Raw genomic sequence first — 25,174 nt, 5'->3', positions numbered from 1 at the left:
CCCACCTGCACACGTGGGCGGAGCTACAAACATAAAATCAGATTTCACCCATTCATGTCAATGGAAAAAATGTAAAAAGCTGCCATTCTCACAGTAATTCAAAAACGACTTGACCGATTTGAACGTAACTTGGTATGCAGATCCCTCACTACCTGGGGTGATATGTTCTGGGGGTCTCGCGGCCCACCTGCACACGTGGGCGGAGCTACAAACAGAAAATCACATTTCACCCATTCATGTCAATGGAAAAAATGTAAAAAGCTGCCATTCTCACAGTAATTCAAAAACGGCTTGACCGATTTGAACGAAACTTGGTATGCAGATCCCTCACTACCTGGGGTGATATGTTCTGGGGGTCTCGCAGCCCCCCTGCACACATGGGCGGAGCTACAAACAGAAAATCGTATTTCACCCATTCATGTCAATGGAAAAAATGTAAAAAGCTGCCATTCTCACAGTAATTCTAAAACGACTTGACCGATTTGAACGTAACTTGGTATGCTGATCCCTCACTACCTGGGGTGATATGTTCTGGGGGTCTCGCGGCCCACCTGCACACGTGGGCGGAGCTACAAACAGAAAATGAGATTTCACCCATTCATGTCAATGGAAAGGATGTAAAAAGCTGCCATTCTCACAGTAATTCCAACTATAAAACACTTTCTATGACACTATAACCACTAGGGACATCGTTTCTATTCTACCACGGACACCATACATATAGAGTTTGTATGTTCTAACTGTGTTTGTAACTGTTTCCTTCATGCACCCCAGTTCATAATGTTATTACATTACATGAGTACTCACATATGCTGAACTAGGAACACAGGTTCCATTCTGAACCGGGAAAAAAACTGCATGGAGTTTCTTTTCAACCTGAGTTTCCACATATTGAGTTGTTTAAATCAATACTGAAACTTTTGGATGCCACTTATTCCAACAGATCTTCCTTTTCAGTTTAAGAGATTGCAAATTCCAGTGAGACTTGCATTCTCTATCACAATCAACAAATCACAGGGACAGACTATTACATACTGTGGAGTGGATTTTAGATCCCCCTGTTTTTCCCATGGACAACTCTATGTTGCTTGATCAAGGGTGGGTTCACCCAAGAATTTATATGTTCTTGCTCCTGGAGGTGAAACTAAAAATGTTGTTTTTAATCAAGTTTTGTGTTAGTTGTATTGTATTCATTTTGTCAAATATTTCACATTATAATTTGAATATTGTACTTTTTATAAAGCTGTAAAAAAATAATTTCATTCACCACTATAAAGTATCTTTATTTCAATCCATTTACTGTGTTATTGCTATAATTAAATACCCGTGCCACGCCGGGGCATCAGCTAGTTTATTTATATACCAGGGTAATGATATCTCTTGTGAAAATAAGACTGACAGGATTGCACAGAAATGTAAAAATGAGCTTGTTTGGTGTTGCTAATATCCCACTGTGCTTGCCACTGTTGCTTGGTCTCTAATGGAATCTAGGCACCTAATATGATTGAAGTCTACAAAATCCTGAGCGGTGTAGAACGAGTAAAGGTAGATTGATTTTTTTTTTTTTTTAACTGCATCAAGATTTACAAAGACTAGGGGACACTCGATGAAGTTACAGAGTAATACTTTTAAAAACCATAATTGATATTGTGTAATGCAGGGGGTGCCCAAATTGTCGATCGCAATTGACCAGTAGATTGCAAAGGCAACGTGAGTCGATCGTGTTGCCTTTGCAATCTTTTTCTCGCTGCTGCTTCCCCGAGCCAGGCCAGGCGCATACAAGCGCCAGACTCACAAGACTTCACGACAGAGGTGAAGTCTTGTGAGTCTGGCGCTTGTACACGCCTGACCTGGCTCGGGGAAGCAGCAGGAAGAAATCTGCGTGGTGGTTTGGCCTGCAATTAAATGTTTGAAAATCTGAGTCTTGATGGTGACTCCAGAGGCTGCTTTTGCATCCCCTTCAACTTTATTGTTGCAGGATGTGGAAGTATCAGTTAAATTTGAGTTCTTTCAAATTGTACTCTGCCATTTTTACTTCATACTCATATTAATGTTGTTGGATCTGTATTTTTAAGATGTGAATGTTGTGCTTGTTGAAGTCTTAATTTAGGGGGGGTAGGGAAAGAATCGGGGAAGTGGAGAAATCGGCGCAATGGCTTGGGGGGGGAGGGGGAGAGAGAAAGAAAGACAGACAGGCAGGGGGAGAGAGAAGGAAAGGCAGAAATAAAGAAATATTGGATTTACAGAAGAAGGAAGTGCAACCAGAGACTCATGCCAGACAAAAAGGTAGGAAAAATGATTTTATTTTCAATTTAGTGATCAAAATGTGTCCGTTTTGAGAATTTATATCTGCTGTCTTATATTTTGCACTATGGCCCCATTTTACTAAACTGCGACAGTGGTTTTTAGCACAGGCGCCTATGAGCGTCAGGAGCTGCGAGGGGCATTCAGTGCAGCTCCATGCGCTAAAAAACGCTATCACGGTTTAGTAAAAGGGGAGAGGGGTATATTTGTCTATTTTTGTATAGTTGTTACTGAAGTGACATTGCATATTTTAAAGTCATCTGCCTTGACCTTTGAAAAAAACCTCAAATACAACTGATAATTAACATTTTCTCTACGTACAGTGTGCTTTGTGTTTTTTAAAATTTTATTGTTGGTAGATCATTTTGACTTGGTCATTTTAAAAGTAGCTCGCCCTAACTGAGACTAGCCCTACCTGCTGAACCGGAACGTACGCAGGTAGGGCTAGTCTCAGATAGAGCGCTGGTCTTTGACCAGAGGGCCGCCACGGGAGTGGACTGCTAGGCACGATGGACCACTAATCTGACCCAGCAGCGGCAATTCTTAAGTTCTTAAGTGTGGGCACCCCTGGTGTAATGCATACGTATTGATTTCTGCCTGTAGACTTTGCAGACGGTGTTTGAGCGTGCTAAAGATGTGAGAAAGAGTGCTTTCTTGAAAGCATTAGCAATGAGAGGTATTGGGTACCATCACGCTTCATTGGAGCCTGAAGGAAGACAAATCGTGGAGATGTTGTTCAGAATGGGATATATGAAGGTTGGTAAATCTACATCCGTTTCATGGCTGCTAACATTCTTTAGAATCAAAACAATTGTTCATAATTAGACACACTTTTAGCAGTCTGTTCAATAATGGATGGGGTATGGGTTGTTTTTTGCCACTGCATATGGTATACCAATGCATTTATCTCTCCCCTCAGCATGCATGTGGAACTGGCAAATATAATAAAAAATAAAAAAAAACAACAACAACTTTATTTAGTTTTTAATGCCAACAAAAAGTGCAATACAATTTATATACAAATAATAATAATCAAATAAGCACTTATAAACAATCAGAATCCATACAAAAGATAAAAGTTCCCTCCCCATCCATTATTACTATCAGGAATAATACCAAAACAAAATATATATTCCCCTCCCGCTCCCCCCCCCCCAACCTGGATGTATGAATGCAATACAATGGAAAATAATGATAAAGGGCAACTATAACAAATCTACAAAAGACGTCAATGGACCCCCAAACCAATTTGAATATCTTATTATGCCCCAGCAAGTTAGCATTCATTTTCTCATACTTATAAGTTAAGCATAAGCTCACCCACCAGAAAGGAGCTGGCAAATATTGATAGCATTTTGATCTGCTGCAGCTCTCCATTCACAGATGATGTAAGCTGGAGGAAAGAGTGATGCTTTGAAAGCAGAAGTGTCGTAGTGATCATAGAAGAGCTGTGGCAGTAAATGCCATCAATGTTTGGAAACTGAGGAAAGAAAATGAGAGGAGACAGAGCAAACCTTGGTGGTAGAAGGGGAGAATGAAAGATAGAGCCTTTATGGGAAAATTGAGTGAGTGAGAGAGAGTGTGTGTGTGCGCGCGCATATGCATGAGATTGGATCAGGTATGAAAGGTGGGTGTCAGGTCAAAAGTGCGCCGGGACAAAGGCGCGCGCAGACAATTGAGCGCAGCGTGGAGGCGCGCACTGCAGAAAATTACTGTTTTTAGGGCTCCGACGGGGGGGGGGGCGTGGGGGGGAACCCCCCCACTTTACTTAATAGAGATCGCGCCGCGTTGTGGGGGGTTTGGGGGTTGAAACCCCCCACATTTTACTGAAAACTTCCCTGTTTTTAGGGTAAAAGTTAAGTTTACAGTAAATTGTGGAGGGTTACAAACCCCCCACAATGCCGGCGCGATCTCTATTAAGTAAACTGGGGGGGCTCCCCAACAAAACCCCCCGTCGGAGCCCCTAAAAACTGTAATTTTCTTTGGTGCGCGCCTCCGTCTTGCGCTCAGTTGTCGGCGCGCGCCTTTGTCTTTCGCGGGGTTGTCTATGAACCTGGAAGGTGGAGTGAATGCAGAGACTGCAATCAAAGTTTTTGTGTGTATTTGGTAGTTAGAGAGATTACTGAATTGTCTTTGAGGCAGTGGATACATTAAGATCTATTTTAAGAGATGCAGAAATCCTGATGAAAATTATTCTGGTCATTCATTTTATCCTATTATTTTCTATTGTAACCTGCCCTTTTCCTATGGCCACACAGACACAAGTCAGCAGAGCAGAGGGGCACTCTTGTGGGTACTGTAGTGAATATCACATTAAAAAGTCCCAGGTACACATCTCACCATAACCCACTTATATTGTATGGTGATCCCTCCAAAACCACCTAAAACTTACTGTACCCACATGTATACCACACCAATAGCCCTTATGCGTCTGGATCGGTAGCATGGAATGTTGCTACTCCTTGGGTTTTGGTCAGGTACTAGTGACCTGGATTGGCCACCATGAGAATGGGCTACTGGGATTAATGAACCATTGGTCTGACCCAGTAAGGCTATTCTTATGTTCTTATCTTTATGTGGGTACAGTAGGTTTTTGGTGGGTTTTGGAGGGCTCACCATACAACAGGTTATGGTGAGATGTGTACCTGGGATTTTTTTATGTGACGTTCACTGAAGTACCCTCTAGAATACCCTTCTGCTCTGCTGAGCTGTGTCTTTGTGGCCATCTGAAGCTGTGATAAGGGCTAGAATGTACTCTTTCTTTCACATTAATCCTTCCAGTGGTCACCTGTTCAGTTTGGGCAGCTTTTTGACCCTTATTCATTTTTTAAATAGGTCTAGCTCCAAACGTCTAAAAAGTGCCCTGGGTGTTTTGTTAAATGTTCAATTATCACTGCAAAACACTTCAAAACATGCTTCAATACACCCCCTTGGAATTTAGATGAACAAGAGATGACCAACCTAGCAAGACGTCTAAAATATGGGTTTTGAAAAAAGTGATGTGGACGTTTATGCCATTTTTGCGCATTTTCTCTTTTGAAAATGAGCCCCGCAGTCTCATACTAATCCAAATGTATGCACAAATAAATGTGGTTTCAGTAATTCCTAAAAGTTGATCTTAAAGTGCAAAACCACAATGTTCCTGGAAGCTGATTCCAAAGCACAGGTGCCATACAAGAAAAAGTAGCTGATCTTGTATTCTGACAGTGTGCAGTATAGTAAACATCTAAAGATAATTGCATGTCAAACTCAGATCTTACACTGCGTTTAGGTTGGTATAGAGATAAGATGCTTCACCATCCATGGTGCCTCCTGGTACAACATCTGGTACAAACCAAAAGAAATTCTGTGGAATGACGATGTTCCTTAATGGACTTTATTTTCAAATAAAGTCCATTAAGGAACATCGTCATTCCACAGAATTTCTTTTGGTTTCTTCTGGATTTTCTTCTCTGTGGATATTTTGGGGTCATTGTTTTGGTTTTTGCTTGTTGACAACATCTGGTACAGACAGTCCAATAAAAGGCAAGGTAGACGTCTATTCAACCAATGAGAAGATCTTTATTCATAAATGTAGTCTCAGGATCTTTATTCATAAATATAGGTATTTATTCATAAATATAGGTATTTATTCATAAATATAGTAACATAGTAAATGACAGCAGATAAAGGCCCGAACATATATGATGATGTCACACACATGTGCGGCAATGCAGCCCAGTTGGCTCAAAGGCTTCAAAAATTCCAGAGCCTTTCCAACAGCATTTTTCACAGCCTCTCTGCAATGTTAGGTCATATATTTAACCTGACGCTGCAAGGGTTACCTATAGATAAAATGACCCTCATTTTTTGGATGATTTTTCTAGCACAAATTTCTCTACATATTCAGTAGTGCATACTTTGCATGTGAGTATTTATATGGGTGAAGTCTAGGCGCGCATAGGCCAGGCTCACTCATGCTCATAGCATAAAATACTATGGGGGTAATAATAAAAAAAAAACCGTCTAAAAAGTGTCCTAAATGGCTACTTGGACGATCAAAAAGCCTGATAGTCCAAGTACCCATAACCAAAGCTGGTTTTTAGACGTATCTAAAAACAGCTTAGGCCTTTCCCCTGCCACTAAACGCACAGAGAGAAAAGAGGTGTGTTTAGAGGAGGGGAAAGGGCGGGCAGTGGGCGGGAGGTGGGCCAACCTACACCTAGGCCAGGGGTGTCCAATGTCGGTCCTCGAGGGCCGCAATCCAGTCGGGTTTTCAGGATTTCCCCAATGAATATGCATGAGATCTATTAGCATACAATGAAAGCAGTGCATGCAAATAGACCTCATGTATATTCATTGGGGAAATCCTGAAAATCCGACTGGACTGCGGCCCTCGAGGACCGACATTGGACACCCCTGACCTAGGCATACAACAGGTATAACCAAACCATTTACAGTTTGCCTAGTCGGCACTTAGACCTTTTTGACTTAGACGTAGTCAAACCAGGTCTAAGTGCCGAAAAAGGGGCCGCTGAGCTGATGGCCGCTGGCGCCATCAGTTCAGCGGCCCAGCAACCTACCCACCGCAACCATCGCGGCAGGAGAGATGCCTCATCTCCCCTACCGCGATGCCATCACTCCTCTACCCGAACTAACGCGACGTTTGATTTGGTTATGGACACTTTCCCTGCTTCTGCGTTGAACGTTTAAGGACTTAGGCCAAAAGGGGACTTAGACGCTTTTTTTGATTATGCCCCTCCACATGTTACATGTGTATCTCCAGAATCTAGGCACAAGATAATGCCTAATCATATACACACATATATAGGTTTCACATAGGTGTCCTCTAGAAGGACAGTTAATAGGCACACACACTTGTGCATCCCTTGTGTGTATAATACATAGAATACTAGCACTGTACTGTAATGACGCACCTAAATTACATAGCACATAAATGGAAGGGGCCTTTTATATGGGTGGAACATGGGCAGAATAAACTAACTAAACTAAACCTTAAGTTTGTATACCGCATCATCTCCACGGACGTAGAGCTCGACACGGTTTACAGGAATTACAAAAGAAAGGAACTCCAAAGGGAAGAAGAAGGGCTTGGTGGAAAGGAAAGAAGGAGGGGACTAAGTAGGGTGGAGAGGGAGGGAATGGTTACATTTTAGAGAAAAGCCAAGTTTTCAAATATTTTCTGAAGCGTTGGAGGGAGGGCGAACTTCGAAGAGGGGCAGATAAGCTGTTCCATAGCTCGGTGATCTTGAAGAAGAGGGATGTTCCAAGTTTTCCTGTATGGGAGATGCCTTTTAAAGAGGGGAATGATAGTATGAATTTTTGAGTGGATCTGGTGGAGTTAGGATTCGGGGAGAGCCAAGATAGTGGAAACAGGGGAGGAAGGATGCCTTGTAGAGATTTGAAGGCTAGGCAGGCACATTTGTAGTGAACCCTGAGGAGAACTGGGAGCCAGTGAAGCTTAGACAGAAGTGGGGAGACGTGGTCAAATTTGCTTTATGCGAATATTAATTTAGCCACGGTGTTCTGAATCCGTTGAAGTCTGAGAAGACTTTTCTTTGTTAGGCTTAAGTAGATGGAGTTGCAGTAATCCAGTCTAGATAGAATAATGGATTGAACAAGGACAGCAAAGTGTTGTTGGTGGAAGCAGGATCTGACTTTCCTTAGCATGTGAAGGTTGAAAAAGCATTTTTTTACTAAGGAGTTGAGGTGATCGTTGAAGGACAGTGTAGAGTCGATGATGATTCCCAGAACTTTGCTTGAGTGTTCAAGCTGCAGTTTGGTACCAGAGGATAGTGGGATGAGGGTGGGCAGTTGATCTAATTTTGGGCCTAGCCAGAGTAGTTTTGTTTTGGTCTCATTAAGTTTCATTTGAACGGTGAGAGCCCAGGATTGGAGATTCGTTATACAAGATGAGATGTTATCAGAGAGGTTGGTGAGGTTGGAATCGGTCTCGAGGAGGACAAGGATGTCGTCGGCGTAGGTGTAAAGTGTCTCAGAGGGGGATAGTTGGAGGAGTTTCAGGGAGGACATATAAACATTGAAAAGAATCGGGGATAGAGGTGAACCCTGAGGAACTCCGCAAATCGGTTTCCAAGGGGAGGATGAGGAACCGTTCATGTTAACGCAGTAGGAGCGAGAGTGTAGGAATTTTGAGAACCAATCTAAGACTGTGGAGTTTATGCCAATTTCAGAAAGTTGGATGATTAGTATGTCATGATGGACAGTGTCGAAGGCTGCAGATAGGTCAAATTGAAGAAGGACAGCGAATTTGTTGCAGGAGTGAAGATGTTGGACTTTTGAAATTAAAGAGGCCAGAAGGAATTTGGTGCTGAAGTTGGGTCTGAAGCCATGTTGGTAGGGTAATAGAATGGAGAATCTCTCAAGATAGGATGAGAGTTGGGTAGCTATGATGGACTCCAGCATCTTAGTCAGAAGAGGAATGTTAGCTATTGGGCGGTAGCTGGATGGTGTGGAGGGGTTTAGATCAGCTTTTTTCAGTAGAGGGGATAAGGCAATGTGTTCCATTTCTGCAGAAAATAGGCCTGAGAGTAGGGCGGAATTTATAAGTTTGGTGAGAGATGAGATGGCTTGTGTGGGAATATTTTCGTATAAGTAGGAGGGGAAGGGATCCAAGGTACAGCTGCAGGATTTTAACTTGAGGCAGAGTTTGGAGACCTGGTTGTCGGAGACGGGATCGAAGGCGGTCCAGGATCTGTCGGCTGGGATATGGTTGGCATCGGTTAGATTAGGGTTGGAGGTGGCAAGCACCAGAGAGTCGTAAGAGGGTGTTGGAGGGAAGGAGCATCGTAAGGTAGTGACTTTCTCATTGAAAAATTTTCCTAGTTCATCAGCAGATGGCGAGGAGGGGGGTGTGGCGGGATCGTGATTGGAGGATATGGAACGCCAAATGTTGAAGAGTGTATTGCTTTGGTTGTTGGATCTGGAGATTTTGTTGCCGTAGTAGTTCTTCCTTGATTTTTTTAATTCAGTATTGTAGAACTTAATATTCGCCCTCCAGGACTGTCTGTCGGAGGGGATTTAGATTTTTTCCATTTGCGTTCCAGTATTCGACATTTCTGTTTCGGTTGTCTGTGGTATGGAAGGTACCAGGGGGCTTTGCGGGAGTAGGAGACAGTTTTAGTGGTTTCCGAGAGGGTGATCCAGTTGAGCCAGTTGGATTCAGGGCTTGGAGGGTTGGGAGTGGTGGAACATAGGTTGAGGAATTTGTTCCAGAACAGATCGCTTGCAATTTTTTTGCGGAAGGTAAAGGGGCTGGGGGTACGCGGTGTTGGTTCGAGGTGTGACATGAAAATGGGGAGGCAGAAAGTCCCTAGGAAATGGTCGGACCAAGGGACAGGTTCCCAGCGAGTGTCGTCAACTGAAGTTTTGTAGTCGGTGAGGTCGAGGAAGCTGATGATGTCTAATGTATGCCCCTTTTCATGGGTTGGGGAGAGAGCCGGTGGGAGGAGGCCTAAAGAGGTGAGGAAGTTATTGAGATCAATGGCATCCTTGTTGGTGGTGTCGTTTATGTGAAGATTAATATCTCCAATGATTAATAGCCTTTGAAATTTGAGGAAGGCGTTAGTAATAGTCTCAAGGACGAGATCAGAGGATTTGTTCCAGGGGGATGGTGGACGATATAATAGCAGGATACCCAGTACTCCACCGAAGTTCACGGGTGTTCCGTTCTAGGAACCCCTACGAATTTTAAAAAACTACAAATGCAGTTTTTCGCCTGTCAAAAGGCAGGGGAGGCAGTAGAGGGCAGCTGGAGTGCCGGCAGGTGAAGAAAATAACTCACGGACTGCTCCGACTGCCTCTTCCTGTCGTAAAGTCGGGCTATACCAATCAGGAGCTGTTTTGACACACAGCTCCTGATTGGTGTAGCCCAACTTTACGACAGGAAGAGGCAGTCGGAACAGACTGTGAATGAGCGAGTCTGCGAATTCGCGGAGGAACACTGTAAGTTGTGTGCTCCTGCTTCATTCATACACCCACAATTATGCCAAGTCTATGCCTAGTATAAATGTTAGTCGTACTGATACCAAGTTAGGCAAGCATTCTATAAGTAATATGGTCACCTAGGTGTTATAGAATAGGGCTCCTATTGCATTTCCTTGGGCATTTAAATGGAGATACCTATTTGTAACATCGTTCCCTAACTTCTTAAATATAGGAACCCCCATACAGAATTGCCTTCCACATCATTAAAATGATTGTATCTAATTAGTATACTCTGTTTTTGAAATAAAATACCTTTACTCCTTTACTCTACAATCAAACATATCATGCAAGGTTCTAATATCCAAAGGTGTTAGATGGGAGGGTTTGAAAGATCCAGAAATGGCATCTTTGTGGGAAAAGCAGAAATAGTAACAAAGAGGTATATGTGAGAGCCAGAGGTGGTTGGGGAGAGGGTTGGGGTGTAAACTGCATAATGGATGTGGGGTTGAATGCTTTCAGAGAGAGAGAGAAAAAAACCATAGGAGTGAGGGAGTATGTGGAAACCAGAGGCTATGATGGTAGCATATATGAGAGAGAGAACCAGAGAGCTTAACTGGTGAGAAAAAAGATGATAGGAGAGAGATAGTGGGGAAAGGAGGAATAGGGAGAGAAGTGGAGTAAGGGTGAGAAATAAATGGGATATGGGTTGCTGAACAGATTTAGAACAGAAAGATGTTGGTGGACACTGGACAGGGAAGAGTGAGAGATGAGTTGGAACAAGGAGCAAAAGGTAGTTGAAGGAATACTTGTGCTGGGTAGAGGGAAAGAGGGGATAAAATAACATGATGTGGTGGAATGTGATATATTGGAGATACTGAGCCATCATTTTTATTGTGGAGAGTGCGTTGGGGGAAGATAAGAGTGAGAAATGCTGGGAGGAGTTAGTTGAGGGGAGAAGAGTGAGAAATGCTGGGCAGAGCATTGAAAGCAATAGGAGACATTGGCCAGAGCTTTATTGTATGAGGGAAATAATGGTCAGAACTTTGAAGGAGGAGAGGGGAGATGCTTAACAGAGCATGAAAGGGTGGGGGAGAGAAAGATATTAGGCATAGTAGAGAGAGAGAGGAATGTCAAGATACTAGGCAGAGATCCAGGGGGACAGTGTAGGAGAATTGAGAATGAGACTTTTTTTTTGGGGGGGGAGGGGTAATATCTATTAAGGAACCCCAAATCTTTATCTTGAAAACATGAGGCTCTCTGATATGGTGCATTTGGTTCCTTGGCTCTTGGTGCATGAAAGTTTTGTTACATCTAGAACATGTGTCTGCACGTTGTGAACTCTCCCTCTTATTTTGGACCGCTGGGGCAGGTGACTGTCTTCAACTGCTTTGGGACACAGTCATCAATTTCTCTCCTCTGGCAGATGCAGTTTCAGCCAAAGCATATGAAACAAGTGCACATATTTGCCTTTAAAACAGCTCTCCATTTGGTGTATTTGTGGAATTGTCTGGAGTGACGCTTGGATCTTTTATTGATTTGTTTTGCTTATTTTATTTTAGTTTGTTTTAATTTCTGTTAAGTTCTGTTGAGTTTTATTTAATTTTATTGCCTTAGGGCTCCTTTTACAAAGGTGCAATAGCGTTTTTAATGCATGCAATGGATTAGCACGCGCTAGCAAAAATATTACCGCCTGCTTAAAAGGAGGCGGTAGCGGCTAGCGTGCATGGCAATTTAGCATGCGCTATTCCGCGCGTTAAGGCCCTAGCGCACCTTTGTAAAAGGATCCCTTAATCTCTATTTTTTTTTTTTGATGGATATGTACATACACATAATACGTTTTTTACATGTTTTATTTCCCTTGGCACTTTGGCTTAGAATTTGAGCCCTATTGGGACAGAAAGGGAAGTTTCTAAAAGTGCCTTAAAACAATGCAATTTACGTAAATTGTAATCTGCTTAGGTTTAAGCAGAATAGAAATGTTACAAATAAATAAATAACTGTTGATAATGGACATGTTAAAATTCAGAGTAATTACACAATAATTGTACAATTTCTACATCCTGTTTACGTAAGGGTTCACATATTACTATGCAATACAGCTCATTTGTTTAAATAAAACATTTATGTAAAGATGATAACTTTTATTAGGCATATGGGCATTTGGATCATTTTTCAGGCCAGAAGGCCACATTTGAAAATATTTGTCAGACTGAGGGCTCCTTTTACTAAGGTGCGCTAGCGTTTTTAGCGCGTGCAAACCACGCGCTAAATGAAAAATACTAACACAAGCTCTATGGAGGTGTTAGCGTTTAGCGAGCGCTAAAACCGCTAATGCACCTTAGTAAGAGGAGCCCTACTTTGTTGGTTTTCCTTCAATAATCTTGTAGCTTTAGTGGGCCCACATGGTATTCTATACTGTTCAGTACAAAATACAATTTTTTTTTTTCATTTTATTCTCTCAAGTGAAGCTTTTCATGTGGTCTGTTCAGGAGGTTTTCATTTGGAACCTACTATATATATTTTTTTTTCATTTTCTCTGCAGCATTTCAATTTGGGGTAGGATAATTCCATGTGTCAAAGAGCAGTATCTACATCAAATGTAAAAACAATTCAGTGATTGCCTTAGCTTCTTTTAGGAAACTATAAGTTTTATCACTTCTTCAAACCATGACCAATCTAGTAAGCAGGAATCTGAACCATATATCAAACCCAGTTCTCATGCTTAAAAATACAAAGTACATATTGCTAAGTTTGGAGAAGGGATTGTCCCCTATTTCTCAATTCCAGAAGAGAGACTATTTGGCCATTCTTGTTTTGAAGTTACAAGCCAAAGCAATGTAATATCTATAGTCTTTGATTCTACCCATTGAAATCAGTTCTGCAGATCCCATAATGCAGCTGGATAGGTTTGTCAAAAATCTATAAAATGGAAAGAATATTAGCTGTTAAGAAAGGATGTTTTAATGGGGGCCATTAATAAATTATTATAATGAATAATTTGTATTTTTCCCCTATTAATATATATGTTTATAGGGAGGGAGGGTGGGTTTTAGTTTTCATTGATAAATAAAAATGAATAATATAGTTATTATATTATATGATACTTGTCTATAAAGTATGTTTCATATGGGGTGGGGTTAAACTCTTTTGTGTGAAAATTGTAATATTTCAAGTGGAACTGTATATTATTTGAATGAATTTCTGTACACTTGTTGTAAAATTTAAAATGAATAAAGATTTATAAAAAAAAAAAAAATCTATGATCCATAATCTACCTCCTGGAAGTTCTGATTTGTGAGTCTTCTTTGTCCCTATATACCACTATAGAATAGCTTGCAGGGCAGATCACTTGCATATAAACTTTGGGTTCTGTGGAAGATGGAGTAATTAGATGTAATAAATAATAAACAAATCTAGTTGGTGAGTGGATGGTTGCCAGTGTAGGGGCAAGTGTAGATTTGCCAAGCTAGCCAATTCTGTTAGGCCAGTTCAAGATTTTTGACAAAAGGACAAGAGTTTGGGATTCAATATACAGTCTTTCTTTGATTCCAGTCAAAGTGGTTTACATTAGAGAATGACACGGTGACAAAATTCATCACTGTTCCCGTCCCCGCGGATAACTGCGGGAAATAATCCCATGTCATTTTCTAGTGTCTATTTCAACCTCGGTCCTTCTACACCAGCATTCGGTCAGTGGTTGTGCCCAATTATACTCTGATTCTTCCCTCTCTCCTTAAAGAATGACATGAAGATGATTTCCCGTGGTTATCCGCGGGGACGGGAACAGTGATGAATTTTGTCACCGTGTCATTCTCTAGTTTACATTTTACATAAAGATACTTATTTTGTACCTGGAGCAGTATTAAGTGACCCTCTTAACAGATTATTATGGAATCTACTGTGCAAATTTTAATGGGTAAAATCAGGGACTGCAAATACTAGGATAAAGCAGCATTGGTTTTACCAAGTTGTGGCTGAGGGCATGGAGAAGTTAGGAACTCTCTCAGATATCCATAGTAGGATTTCTAGACTTGAAGATATTGAGTCAGACCTGCAGAGCTGCCAACCCAAATATCAAGTTGGCAGTTTGGGAGCAGCAGCATGCACCACTCTACCCAGGTATTCAGCATCACTTACTATCAGGATGGTGGCTCTGAGTATCCTTGAATAATGTAAATACCATGGCCAGCATTTAAAACAAATGCCATTCTTGCAGCTTGTGTTCATATTACTGCATTTTCTTCTTTTTTTTTTTTCAATAGGTGGTAACTGCTACTGGCTCCCTTGCTTTGGGGATCAACATGCCCTGTAAATCTGTTGTCTTCACAGAAGATTCTATTTATTTGAATGCTCTGAACTACAGACAGGTATTGAAACACGCTTAAACGATAGATGTGGTAGTGCATTTTCGACAGGACATCTGAGTTTGGACATTTGAGGAAAAATGTCCAAAAATCCAGAAAATGACCATTTTCAAATCAGAAAAACATCTAAATTATGTTTTGAAAATGACCTTTTTCTCGACGCTTCTGAGCTTAATGCGGCTTTTAGGACCATTTTTGAAAACAAAACATCCAAAAGAAAAATATCAACAAACAAGAGCAAAGAGGCACTCTAGGGGGTACTGCAGTGAACATCCCATTAGAAAGTCCCAGATACACATCTCACCATAACCCGCTTATGCGCCCTCCAAAACTCACCCAAAACATGCTCTGCCCACCTGTACACCACGGCAATAGCCCTTATGTCTGCAAGTATTATTTTTATGTCAGTACAGTAGGTTTACGATAGGATTTGGAGGGCACATCATACAATATAAGCAGGTTATGGCGAGAAGTGTACCTGGGACTTTTTAATGTGACATTCACTTCAGTATCCCCTAGAGCAGTGGTCTCAAACTCAAACACTTTGCAGGCCACATTTTGGATTTGTAGGTACTTGGAGGGCCGCAGAAAAAATAGGGGTCCTTATGGTAAGGCGCGCAAGCCGATTTAGCGCATGCTAAATGCCAACGCATCCATTAGATTCTATGGACGCATTAGCATTTAGCATGTGCTAATATTTAGCACACGCTAAGTCAGTTAGTGTGCCTTAGTAAAAGGACCCCTATTTTTTCTGCAGCCCTCCTAGTACCTACAAATCCAAAATGTGGATTATCAGAAGCAATTAAGGAAAGATTTATAAACTAAGTCTTTCCTTAATTGCTTCAGATCATTTCAGCTCTACACAGCTGAAAACAGTGCAACATGCAGAAAGTGAAAAAGTATCAACAGCTCTCACCTCCTCCAGCACTGGACACATGCACAAGCTGCAGTGCCTCCAAGCATTGCTCCAAGCTGCACGCTCTGGAACGTTGCCCGCCTCACCGCTGTAACCTCACACAAGCGCTTGCCTGCGTCTGCACGCGATTGGACGCCACCTCACAATCACGAACAGACGCAGGAAAGCGCTTGCGTGAGGTTACAGCGACCACCGTACACTTGTGGAGTGGACAACGAGGGCCTCAGAATAGTACTTGGCGGGCCGCAAGTTTGAGACCGCTGCCCTAGAGTGACCCTCTGCGCTGCTGAAATGTCTCTGTGGCCAACTAAAGCTGTCATATAGGCTGGAATGTCCTGTTTCTTTCAGATCTCTGAGTGGTAGGAGGAGTTGGTGACCACTGAGGGAATAAGGAGAGATTATATCTTAATCTTTCTAGTGGTCATAAGGTCAGTTTGGGTACCTTTTTGGCCCTTCCTCATTTTTAAAACAGGTCTAGCCCCAGAAGTCTAAATGGTCACGTGGACGCTTGGGTAAATGTTTGATTATCACTACAAAATGTCCACATCCTAAGCCTGCCCAAATCATGCCTAATCTAATCTAATCTTTGATTTTTTTTATACCGATTCAACCCAACAGAAGGGCTCGACTTGGTTAACAAAATATGAATAAAGTTATGCAGAAGATTAGAACAGAAACTATCGGCCTCTTTTACAACGCCGCGCTGCAACAGACCCGACGCCCTTTAAATCTCTACGAGCTTCGGGGCCATTAGTGCAGCGCAGCCGATAGCACAGCTTTGTAAAAGAGGCCGTATATCTTTTAGGCCAGACAACCAAGAGATGACCAGTCTAGAAAGACATCTAAAATATGGGTTTTGAAAGTTGTGATTTGGGTGTTTTAGCAAGAAAAATATCCCAATGCTACTTTCTGTCTTTTTTTGAACTTTTTCTCTTTTGAAAATGAGCCCCATAAATCAGTGTTATTTCAAAAGTAAAATTGTACATTATGGGAAAACTTGGAGGACAATTCTGTAGAAGGGCACCTAGATTTAGAGGGGCATTTAAAAACTGTCTAAATAAAAAGAAAAGTCCTGCATAAGACATCTCTTTCCATTGCAAATGCAAACAGTGTCTCACTTCCGGCTCACCACACAATTGTTTCCCATGTACTCACCTTTATAGGACCCCCAGGGACCCCTGAAGAAGACTTTTTGTCGAAACGCGGACCGTGTTGGGTCCTGTATCCCTAGCGGACTAGGTCCTTTAAGGCTCTTATGTGGATGATTTATTTTTATGTGGATGGAATTATTTTATGTGGATGATTTCAGTGTACCTTTGGAACTTTGACACTTTCAAATAAAGTCCATTTAGGAACATCGTCACTCCACAGAGTTTTTTTGGTTTTTAATTAAGACATCCAAAAAACAGCCATCTCAGAGGCATAATCAAACAGGAAAAAATGCCTAGAATAACTGTCTGATTATGGCTGTAAGATAGACATTTTTGCACTGAAAAAAAAAAATCCAAAATGAATAGCCATTTTCCAGAGTTAACTATCCACCTTTTGGACAACAAAAACACTTGGACATGAACGTTTGGTATCATTTTCAAAAATATGACCACATAGACATCTCTGCAGAACAAAGGAGTAGCCTAGTAAACAACGAGTAAAAAGGGACACGGGTTCAAACTCCACTAGAACTCCTTTTTATTGTGTAAATTTGATTTCTCCAGAATCTGAAAAATTTCTACTGGACTTCAAAAAACACTTCCCATCATCATAACCTCACAAAAGTATTAGAAAATGCTCTCATGACTACCCAAACACCACCACCAGAAACACCCGGACAGTATTATCTCTACTCGTCTAAACAACAGAATCCGGACAATATTATCTCTATTCGTCTAAACAACCTATCACTATCTACTATCTACTACCAATTTATCCTGGAAAAGTCCAGAACAACAATTGTAACTTAACGCATTCTTGTTTATATGTACTGCAATGCTACTGGAAATGTCCAGTCTTCTAACTTGTAATCCGCTTAGAACCGCAAGGCACAAGCGGAATAGAAATCACTAATGTAATGTAATGTAATGTAATGTAATGAATGTATGCCACTTTAACAGCCTTCAGGCTTGCAAATGTCTTACAGTATATATTTAGGTGTAATAGGTAATTTTCTGTTTCTGGAAGGTTCCTAATTAATTTTATTAAAATCTTTATTCATTTTAAAACCAGCACAAAGTGCAACATATTATCAATCAATTAACACAATAGACAGCACTCAATTCCTTCAAATGATACAATAAATACATAACCCGCTCCCCATCCCCACCCGCCATTCCTAAAAGTGTAAAAACACTTAATATAATGCAAATGATCAAGATAAACCTTGCAATCAAATAATAAATTAATTACATACCCCAGGATCAAAGGGCAAAACTAATAATCAGACTCTACCAGACCCACCCAAAGGTATAAATTATCCTTCCCCTCTCTACACGGTATTCGCTATGTAGGCAAACTGGGAAAATCCCTTCTCTTCAGAATCACAGGTCTTTGGAACAACCTTACTACCCCGCTGCGGAACCTGGGCTCCCTCCAATTATTCCGCAAGCAACTGAAAACCTGGCTTTTCACTAAAATGTAATTCTATTCCCCCTTACTCTTCTCTTCTATATATAAGTTCATGTAAACCTTTCTTTTCCTTCTCTTCCTATATTTTAAGTTCTTGTAAACCGTGCCGAGCTCCACAACATCCGTGGAGATGATGCGGTATATAAACTTAAGGTTTAGTTTAGTTTAGTTCTTACAAAATTTTGTTAATGGGTCCCAAATTTCCTTGAACTTCTTATATTGTCCCAAATGCTTTGAACTCATACATTCAAACTTATAAATTTGGCACAATGTTTCCTACTAAAAACTATAGTTTAACCTGTCCCAATTTTCCCAGTTCTTCATAATAAGCTATTTGGCAACTCCTATCATGATGAGAAATAATTTATTGTTATGTGAAGTTATTGGACTCTTGGGCATTAATAACTTACCAAACAGCACTGCATCATATGTCAATGCCAATGGAACTTCCAATATCCTATTGATTTGACTCCAAATGGATTGCCAAAATTTTTTTTAAAAAGTTGAAATGGGATCTGAGCCTATATCCCTTAGTTTACAGTCCACTGTGCTAACCACTAGGCTACTTTCTGACCGGTTTACTGCTTTGTTCAGATTGGCTATATAACCAGCTAACATAGAGCTTGGTTGTCCTTTTCCAGTTTCACTTTCAGGGGAGAAGGAAGGGGATAGCAACCATTGGGGGATTAAGGAGTCATGCCTTAATCCCTCCAGTGGTCAGCTGCTCAATTAGAACTACATTTTGTCATTTGGATGCAACTGAAACAATTCTAGCTAAAAACGTCCATCTTTTTAGACATGGACATTTCTTCCCATTCGAAAATCCCTGCTGGTTGTCCTACTTTTGAGTCCTCCCTAGTCCCTCCCAAAACTCGCGCCCTTGCTATTTGAAGGAACTGTATTGTGAAACGCACAAATTCAAACTTTCCAAAATCACAGTTTGAATGTTTTTAGCAGATAGACGTTTCTTAAGACATTTTAAGACATCTGTCTGCTTTGAACACCTTAAGAACCTAGAGGGTACCTAATTGTGGCAACTTTGCTAAGGCAGATAACACCACAGTGAAGGAGACACAAACTACTGAACTGTAATCCAATCAATTTATTAGTTCACTAGTGTTTAAGCCCTAGAGTAGATGTTTGGGGGTTTTTTTTCTTTGTCTCTCTCACCTTGGACGCTGCCTGTCTGTCATTTTTTCTGTCTATGTCTCTCCCTATGTCCTTAGTGCCCCCAGTGCCTTCTTCCTATGTCCTTAGTGCCCCTTCCTGTATCCTTAGTGCCCCCAGTGCCTCCTTCCTATGTCCTTAGAGCCCCCAGTGCTTCCATCCTGTGTCCTTAGTGTCCCAGTGCTTCCGTCCTGTGTCCTTAATGCCCCCAGTGCCTCTGTCCTGCTTGGTGCCCTCAGTTCCCCTTTTTATGTCCTTAGAGCCCCCAGTGCCTCCTTCCTGTGTCTCCATCACTATCTTCCAGACTTTGTCTCACCCCCCCCCTCCGATGCCAGCCTGCCTGCCTGCTTCCCTCCCATCCCCCTGAGCAGCATGTTTCCATTTAACCCCCCCACCCCCTGAAGCCAGCCTGCCTGCCTGCCTCCCTCCCACCCATTCCACTGAGCAGCATGTTTCCATTTAACCCCCCCACTCCACCGCTCGAAGCCAGCCTGCCTGCCTCCCTCCCATTCCACTGAGTAACATGATTCCATTTAAACTCCCCCCGCCACTACCGCCACTGTGCAGCCGACCCCACTGACCCTCCCACTGCTAGACGGCCGACAAACCTCCCAGCTCCAGCAGCGTCCGAGGCACAGTAAACACGCTGCTTTGCGGCCTTCTACTGCCCTAATTTCCTCTGCCACGTCTCTGATGATGTCATCAGGGACGCGGCAGAGGAAATCAGGCCAGTAGAAGGAAGCGAAGCAGCGTGTTTACTGTGCCTCGGATGCTGCTTGAGCCGGGAGGTTTGTGTTCGTCTTGCGGTGGGAGGTTTGGCTGGGAAGGTCAACTGGGGTTTCAGATGTGCCGGGTAGGGTCAGCGCCGGGGAGGGAGGGGGGAATCGCAGTGTGTTACCCGCCGGCGGCCCTGTCCTAGAATAGAACCCTAAGCATGCATGCGCACTCCTGCCGACCACGGAGATATGGACGCACGGAGCCACCAGATTAGAAGTGCGCATGCATGCTAAGGGAATTATTATCTTAGAAGAAGATAAGCAGCTCTCACATGCAAATCTGCGGCTGACAGCTCAGCCACTGGTTCTTCACCATATCTGCACAGCACGTCCTGCCCCCGTCCAGTCTTTGCCTCGGACCACCGAAAACTTGCGGAAGGGATTTACCTGCAGTCCTTTGCTGTTCACCGTTGCAAAAAAAAAAAAAAAAAAAATAAAAACACAGCGACAGGAAGCGACGTGTCAGGGACAGGGTACGGCCCAAGGGAGTCCTCAAAACAAAACGGCCAGGTAAAATGGAAAGCACTCCCCTCCTCTCTATACAGTTATGAAAGAACAGAAGAAGCTGGTCAAAACTCACACTGCTCTCGTTTTTGCATGGTGTGACCGCGGGACTCGGCATCGGTCCCGTCCGCCGCTGGTGCACTCTCACCTCCGAGTGCAGGAGTGCAGCTGGCGCACACGCTCTTCACCCTACATGCCACTCCGAACCCGGGCCCAGAGAGCGCGAGCTCCTCCCACCTTCGTCCCTCCCTCCTTCGGCCGCCCACCTGAGGAAACACTGGCTGCCGTGAATCTGGCGCTTTCCATTCAGTGTGGTAGCGCTTTGGACGGTGTCCCGTGCCATCTTTATTTTCCCTTTTCTTTTTGCTTGGTAAAAAAAGTTTATTCAGTTAATTTTTACAGGTCCGTCCCTTATTATTGTGGGAGGTTTGGCTGGGAGGGTCAACGGGGGTTTCGGGTGTGCCGGGTAGGGTCAGCGCCGGGGTGGGGAGTCGCAGCGTGTTACCCACCGGCGGTCCTGTCCTAGAATAGAACCCTAAACGTGCATGTGCACTCCTGCCAACCATGGAGCTACGGACGCACGGAGCCACCAGGTTAGAAGTGCGCATGCGCACTAAGGGAATTATTATCTTAGATACAACAAGATCTCATGGCTACTGGGCTTGATGGACCATTAGTCTGACCCCAGTAAGGCTATTCTTTTTTCTTATGAGACTGGCTGAAAGTATTTACAAGTTTATTTAATTTAAACAACTTATCCAATAGTACAAATGCATAATGAAAATATTAAAATCTATAAACATAATTATGAAGTACAAGCATACCTCATATAGGGGCCCTTACAAAGTGGCGCTAAAAAGTGGCTTGTGCTATTTTTAGCACAAGGGTCTTCCACGCACTGATGCCATTTTTTAGTGTAGCTCTAAAATAGCTGCAATTTGCTTTTTCTTCTTAATGGTCATGAACTAATTTTGAATTAGTGCATGGCCATTAAAGAGTGAGTCCTTACCACCACCTATTTTGGAGGCGGTAAGGGCTCCCTTGCTAATCCTGCGCTAATCAGTCTGCGCACACCAATGTTCACACACTAACCAATTAAAGCAGGGCATGCCTACTCTTCACCCAAAATACAACCCCTACACTAGTGCATGGGAAACATGCGCCAATCCTTAAACTACCATGGAATGCCTGAGCGTGTCGAGTGGTCGTGGATTTCATCCTGACCAGAGCTTAGGAAAAGGGCCTCATAATTAATGTAAATCCTAAATAGACCCATCACAATCTTCCAACTTTTTCTCTAATGTGCCACCTCTGCACATTAACTTTATTTTGGTAATTTGAGAGTTTTTTTTTTAAATGGTATCTTCCTTGAGTGGGAGGTAAATTAATTTACGAAGGTGGTTTGAAAAGTTTGGTTAAAAAAAGCAAGTTAAACAATGTAGTCTACATTGAGGGCTATACACTTACTCCCTCTTCTATAAAGCTGCGCTAGCGGCTGTTGCATGGCAACAGCCTCGAAACCCTTTAAATCTCTATGGGCTTCGGGGCCGTTGCCACGCAGCTTTGTAGAAGAGGGGGGTTAGTCCAGCGAGTTTCCAGTTTTTTCATGCTTACAAAAAAATTTGAAACTCACTGGACTAAGGGCTCCTTTTACTAAGCTAGAAACATAGAAACGTAGAAAAATGATGGCAGAAAAGGGCCATAGCCCATCAAGTCTGCCCACTCTATAAACCCTCCCCAAACTGCTCTCCAAGGGTCACCCGTAAGTGGCATCACCTCTATACTACCCCCGTAGAGTTCCGACATGGGCATCCCTTTTTGTCTTAAAATCATGTATGCTGCTGGCCACGATCACCTGCTCCGGAAGCTCGTTCCAATGGCCTACCACTCTTTCTGTGAAGAAGTATTTTCCGGTATCCCCATGAAATTTCTCGCCCCTGATTTTCATCGGATGTCCTCTTGTGGCCGAGGGTCCTTTGAGAAAGAAAATGTTGTCTTCCACCTCTATGCGACCAGTGATGTACTTAAATGTCTCTATCATGTCTCCCCTCTCCCTACATTCTTAGAGAGAATAAAGCCGCAATTTGTGCAGCCTGTCCTCATACGAGAAATCCTTGAGCCCCAAGATCATCCTGGTGGCCATTTGCTGAACCGATTCAACTCTCAGCACATCTTTACAGTAGTGCGGCCTCCAGAATTGCACACAGTACTCCAGATGAGGTCTCACCATGGTTTTGTACAATGGCATTATGACCTCCGGCTTCCGGCTAACAAAACTTCTGCGGATACAACCCAGCATTTGTCTAGCCTTGGATGAAGCCTTCTCCACTTGAATGGCTGTTTTCATGTCTCCCTTAATGATTACCCCTAAATCCCGCTCTGCTGCATTCCTAGCCAAGGTTTCACGCACACTTGAGCATTGAGCTGGCGTTAGTTCTAGGCGTGTAGCGCGGGTTTAGCGCGCACAGCAAATCAGTGCGTGCTAAAAACGCTATCGCAGCTTAGTAAAAGGAGCCCTAAGTGTATAGCCCTCAATGGAGACTACATTGTTTAACTTGATTTTTTTACCAAACTTTTCAAACCACTCTCGTATTTTCAACCCAGAACCTGCAAGGTTAATGAAATATTTTTGTAATAAACTTACATTCTACTCATAGAAAAGAATGGAAAGTTTATGAATTCTATATTCTCTTTTCAGATGTCTGGGCGTGCTGGAAGACGTGGTCAGGACATGACAGGCAACGTGTTTTTCTATGATATTCCACTGCCCAAGGTGGAAATGCTCATTAAAGCAAATGTTCCTGAATTGAAAGGGCAGTTCCCTTTGAGTATCACCCTGGTGCTACGACTTATGTTACTAACTGCAAAAGCAGATAATAAAAAGGATGCCAAGGCAAAGGTACATTTCATTTGGATGTCTGGTCTTCTGTATTCTATAAATTTATTTATTTAAAAAATTATATACCGCATACAACTATGCGGATTCCATATCACATACATAAAATCTTGTTTCCCTCCAATTATCACATATAACATAGACATGTCAAAACAACATCGTTAATTGTCCCTGTTATAATAAGGATAGAGCACAAATTCACTCAATTCAGAAGTACAAACAAGCTTTAAATCATACATTGATGTCAGAAAACTTCTAAAAGGCGATTATTAACTGAAATATGCCATTGGTAAATAATTGAGTTTTCAGCATTTTCTTAAAATTCATCCTCCCTATACAAAACTACAGGATACCAGGGAAGGCATTTCATAGTTGTACGCCAGCCACAGATATAATTGATGCTCCGATCCTAGCATGCATAGTCGACATGCTACCCTCCAAACTTAATTTTTGAATGAAATGTTAAATGCAACAGTTTATCTAAATTAAATTAGTATACATGAAACATAGCTTAAAAGGTGCTAAAGGTTACCACAAGATGTAGATGCCCAAAGAAGCATTCTAATAGAGTTCTAGTATTCAAAGGCTGATGTCCACGTAGGAGAACCCAGTGCTGTTTTGGATTTTATCTCTATGGTAAAATTTCCATAAGGACTGGAGGGATCAGGTTTCATAATACTAGCTGACAAATTACTCTTAATACTGTGCTAAAAAGTAATAAGAACATAACACTTAGGGCTATTTTTACTAAGTTACGTTAGGGCTTTAACGCACGGAATAGTGTGCGCTACATTGCCGCGTGCGCTAGACCATAACGCCAGAATTGAGCTGGTGTTAGTTCTAGCCGCGTAGTGCTGAGTAATTTCCTGCGTGCGCTATAAATGCTAGCGCACCTTAGTAAAAGGAGCCCTTAATATTCCAGAAGTCATATTTGCAAAGTGTTCCTTACACAAAATGATAGAACCACCATTAGTAAATATTGTTCTATGTTGAAGAAAAGATTGAATTGAGCAGTTGCAAATGGTTTTCAATTCACTTGAGCCAAATCATGATAAAAACAACTAGCTCAACAATCCAAACAAAGAGAAAGGCCTTTAACTGCTAGGTAATTGCTATAAGATGTTGTTTTTCTTTTTCTTATCGCCTCTTTTCTTAATGGATATCTCTCATTAATAGTGGACTTTATAGGGAATTCTATGTAGTTTTTAGTTTCCAAAGCAGATTTTGTTATCGGCTTTTCTTTTTCTTGTTTTAAAGTATAATACATGTGAACTATTTTCCTAATGTATGTGATAAACCTGACCTAATATATGTGATAAACCTGGCCAGGGGAAACGACAAATGCCTGCAACTTGGTGTGGTATACAGACCTCCAAGACAACAGGAAGACAAGGATATAGAATTAATCGAAGACATAGAGAACATCACTATGCGTGGGGACACAGTACTGTTAGGGGACTTCAACATGCCCGATGTAGATTGGAACACACTTTCCGCTACAACCAGCAGCAGCAAAAGGCTATTGAACTCCATAAAAGGAGCACGACTCAAACAAATGGTATTGGAGCCCACTAGGGATCAGGCGATACTGAATCTGGTACTCACCAACGGAGAAAGCGTCTCAGAGGTTTTGGTAGGTGATATGCTAGCCTCCAGCGACCACATCATGGTATGGTTC

General features: G+C 42.2%; 1 protein-coding gene across 1 annotated transcript in view; it reads left to right on the top strand.

Moving 5' to 3' along the window:
• Nucleotides 1-25,174, top strand: part of LOC117366815 (probable ATP-dependent RNA helicase DDX60) — a 288,878-nt gene that overhangs the window by 207,189 nt on the left and 56,515 nt on the right. Inside the window, exons 30-32 of the mRNA XM_033958734.1 lie at nt 2,908-3,060; nt 14,514-14,618; nt 23,299-23,499. Of these exons, the coding sequence (XP_033814625.1) occupies nt 2,908-3,060; nt 14,514-14,618; nt 23,299-23,499 (459 nt within the window). The remainder of the gene's footprint in view (nt 1-2,907; nt 3,061-14,513; nt 14,619-23,298; nt 23,500-25,174) is intronic.

Source organism: Geotrypetes seraphini, chromosome 1, assembly GCF_902459505.1.
Source record: "Geotrypetes seraphini chromosome 1, aGeoSer1.1, whole genome shotgun sequence".
NCBI classification, from domain to species: Eukaryota; Metazoa; Chordata; class Amphibia; order Gymnophiona; family Dermophiidae; genus Geotrypetes; species Geotrypetes seraphini.
Note: the sequence above shows the minus strand (reverse complement) of the source record. Positions and strands in the feature narration are given on the sequence as shown.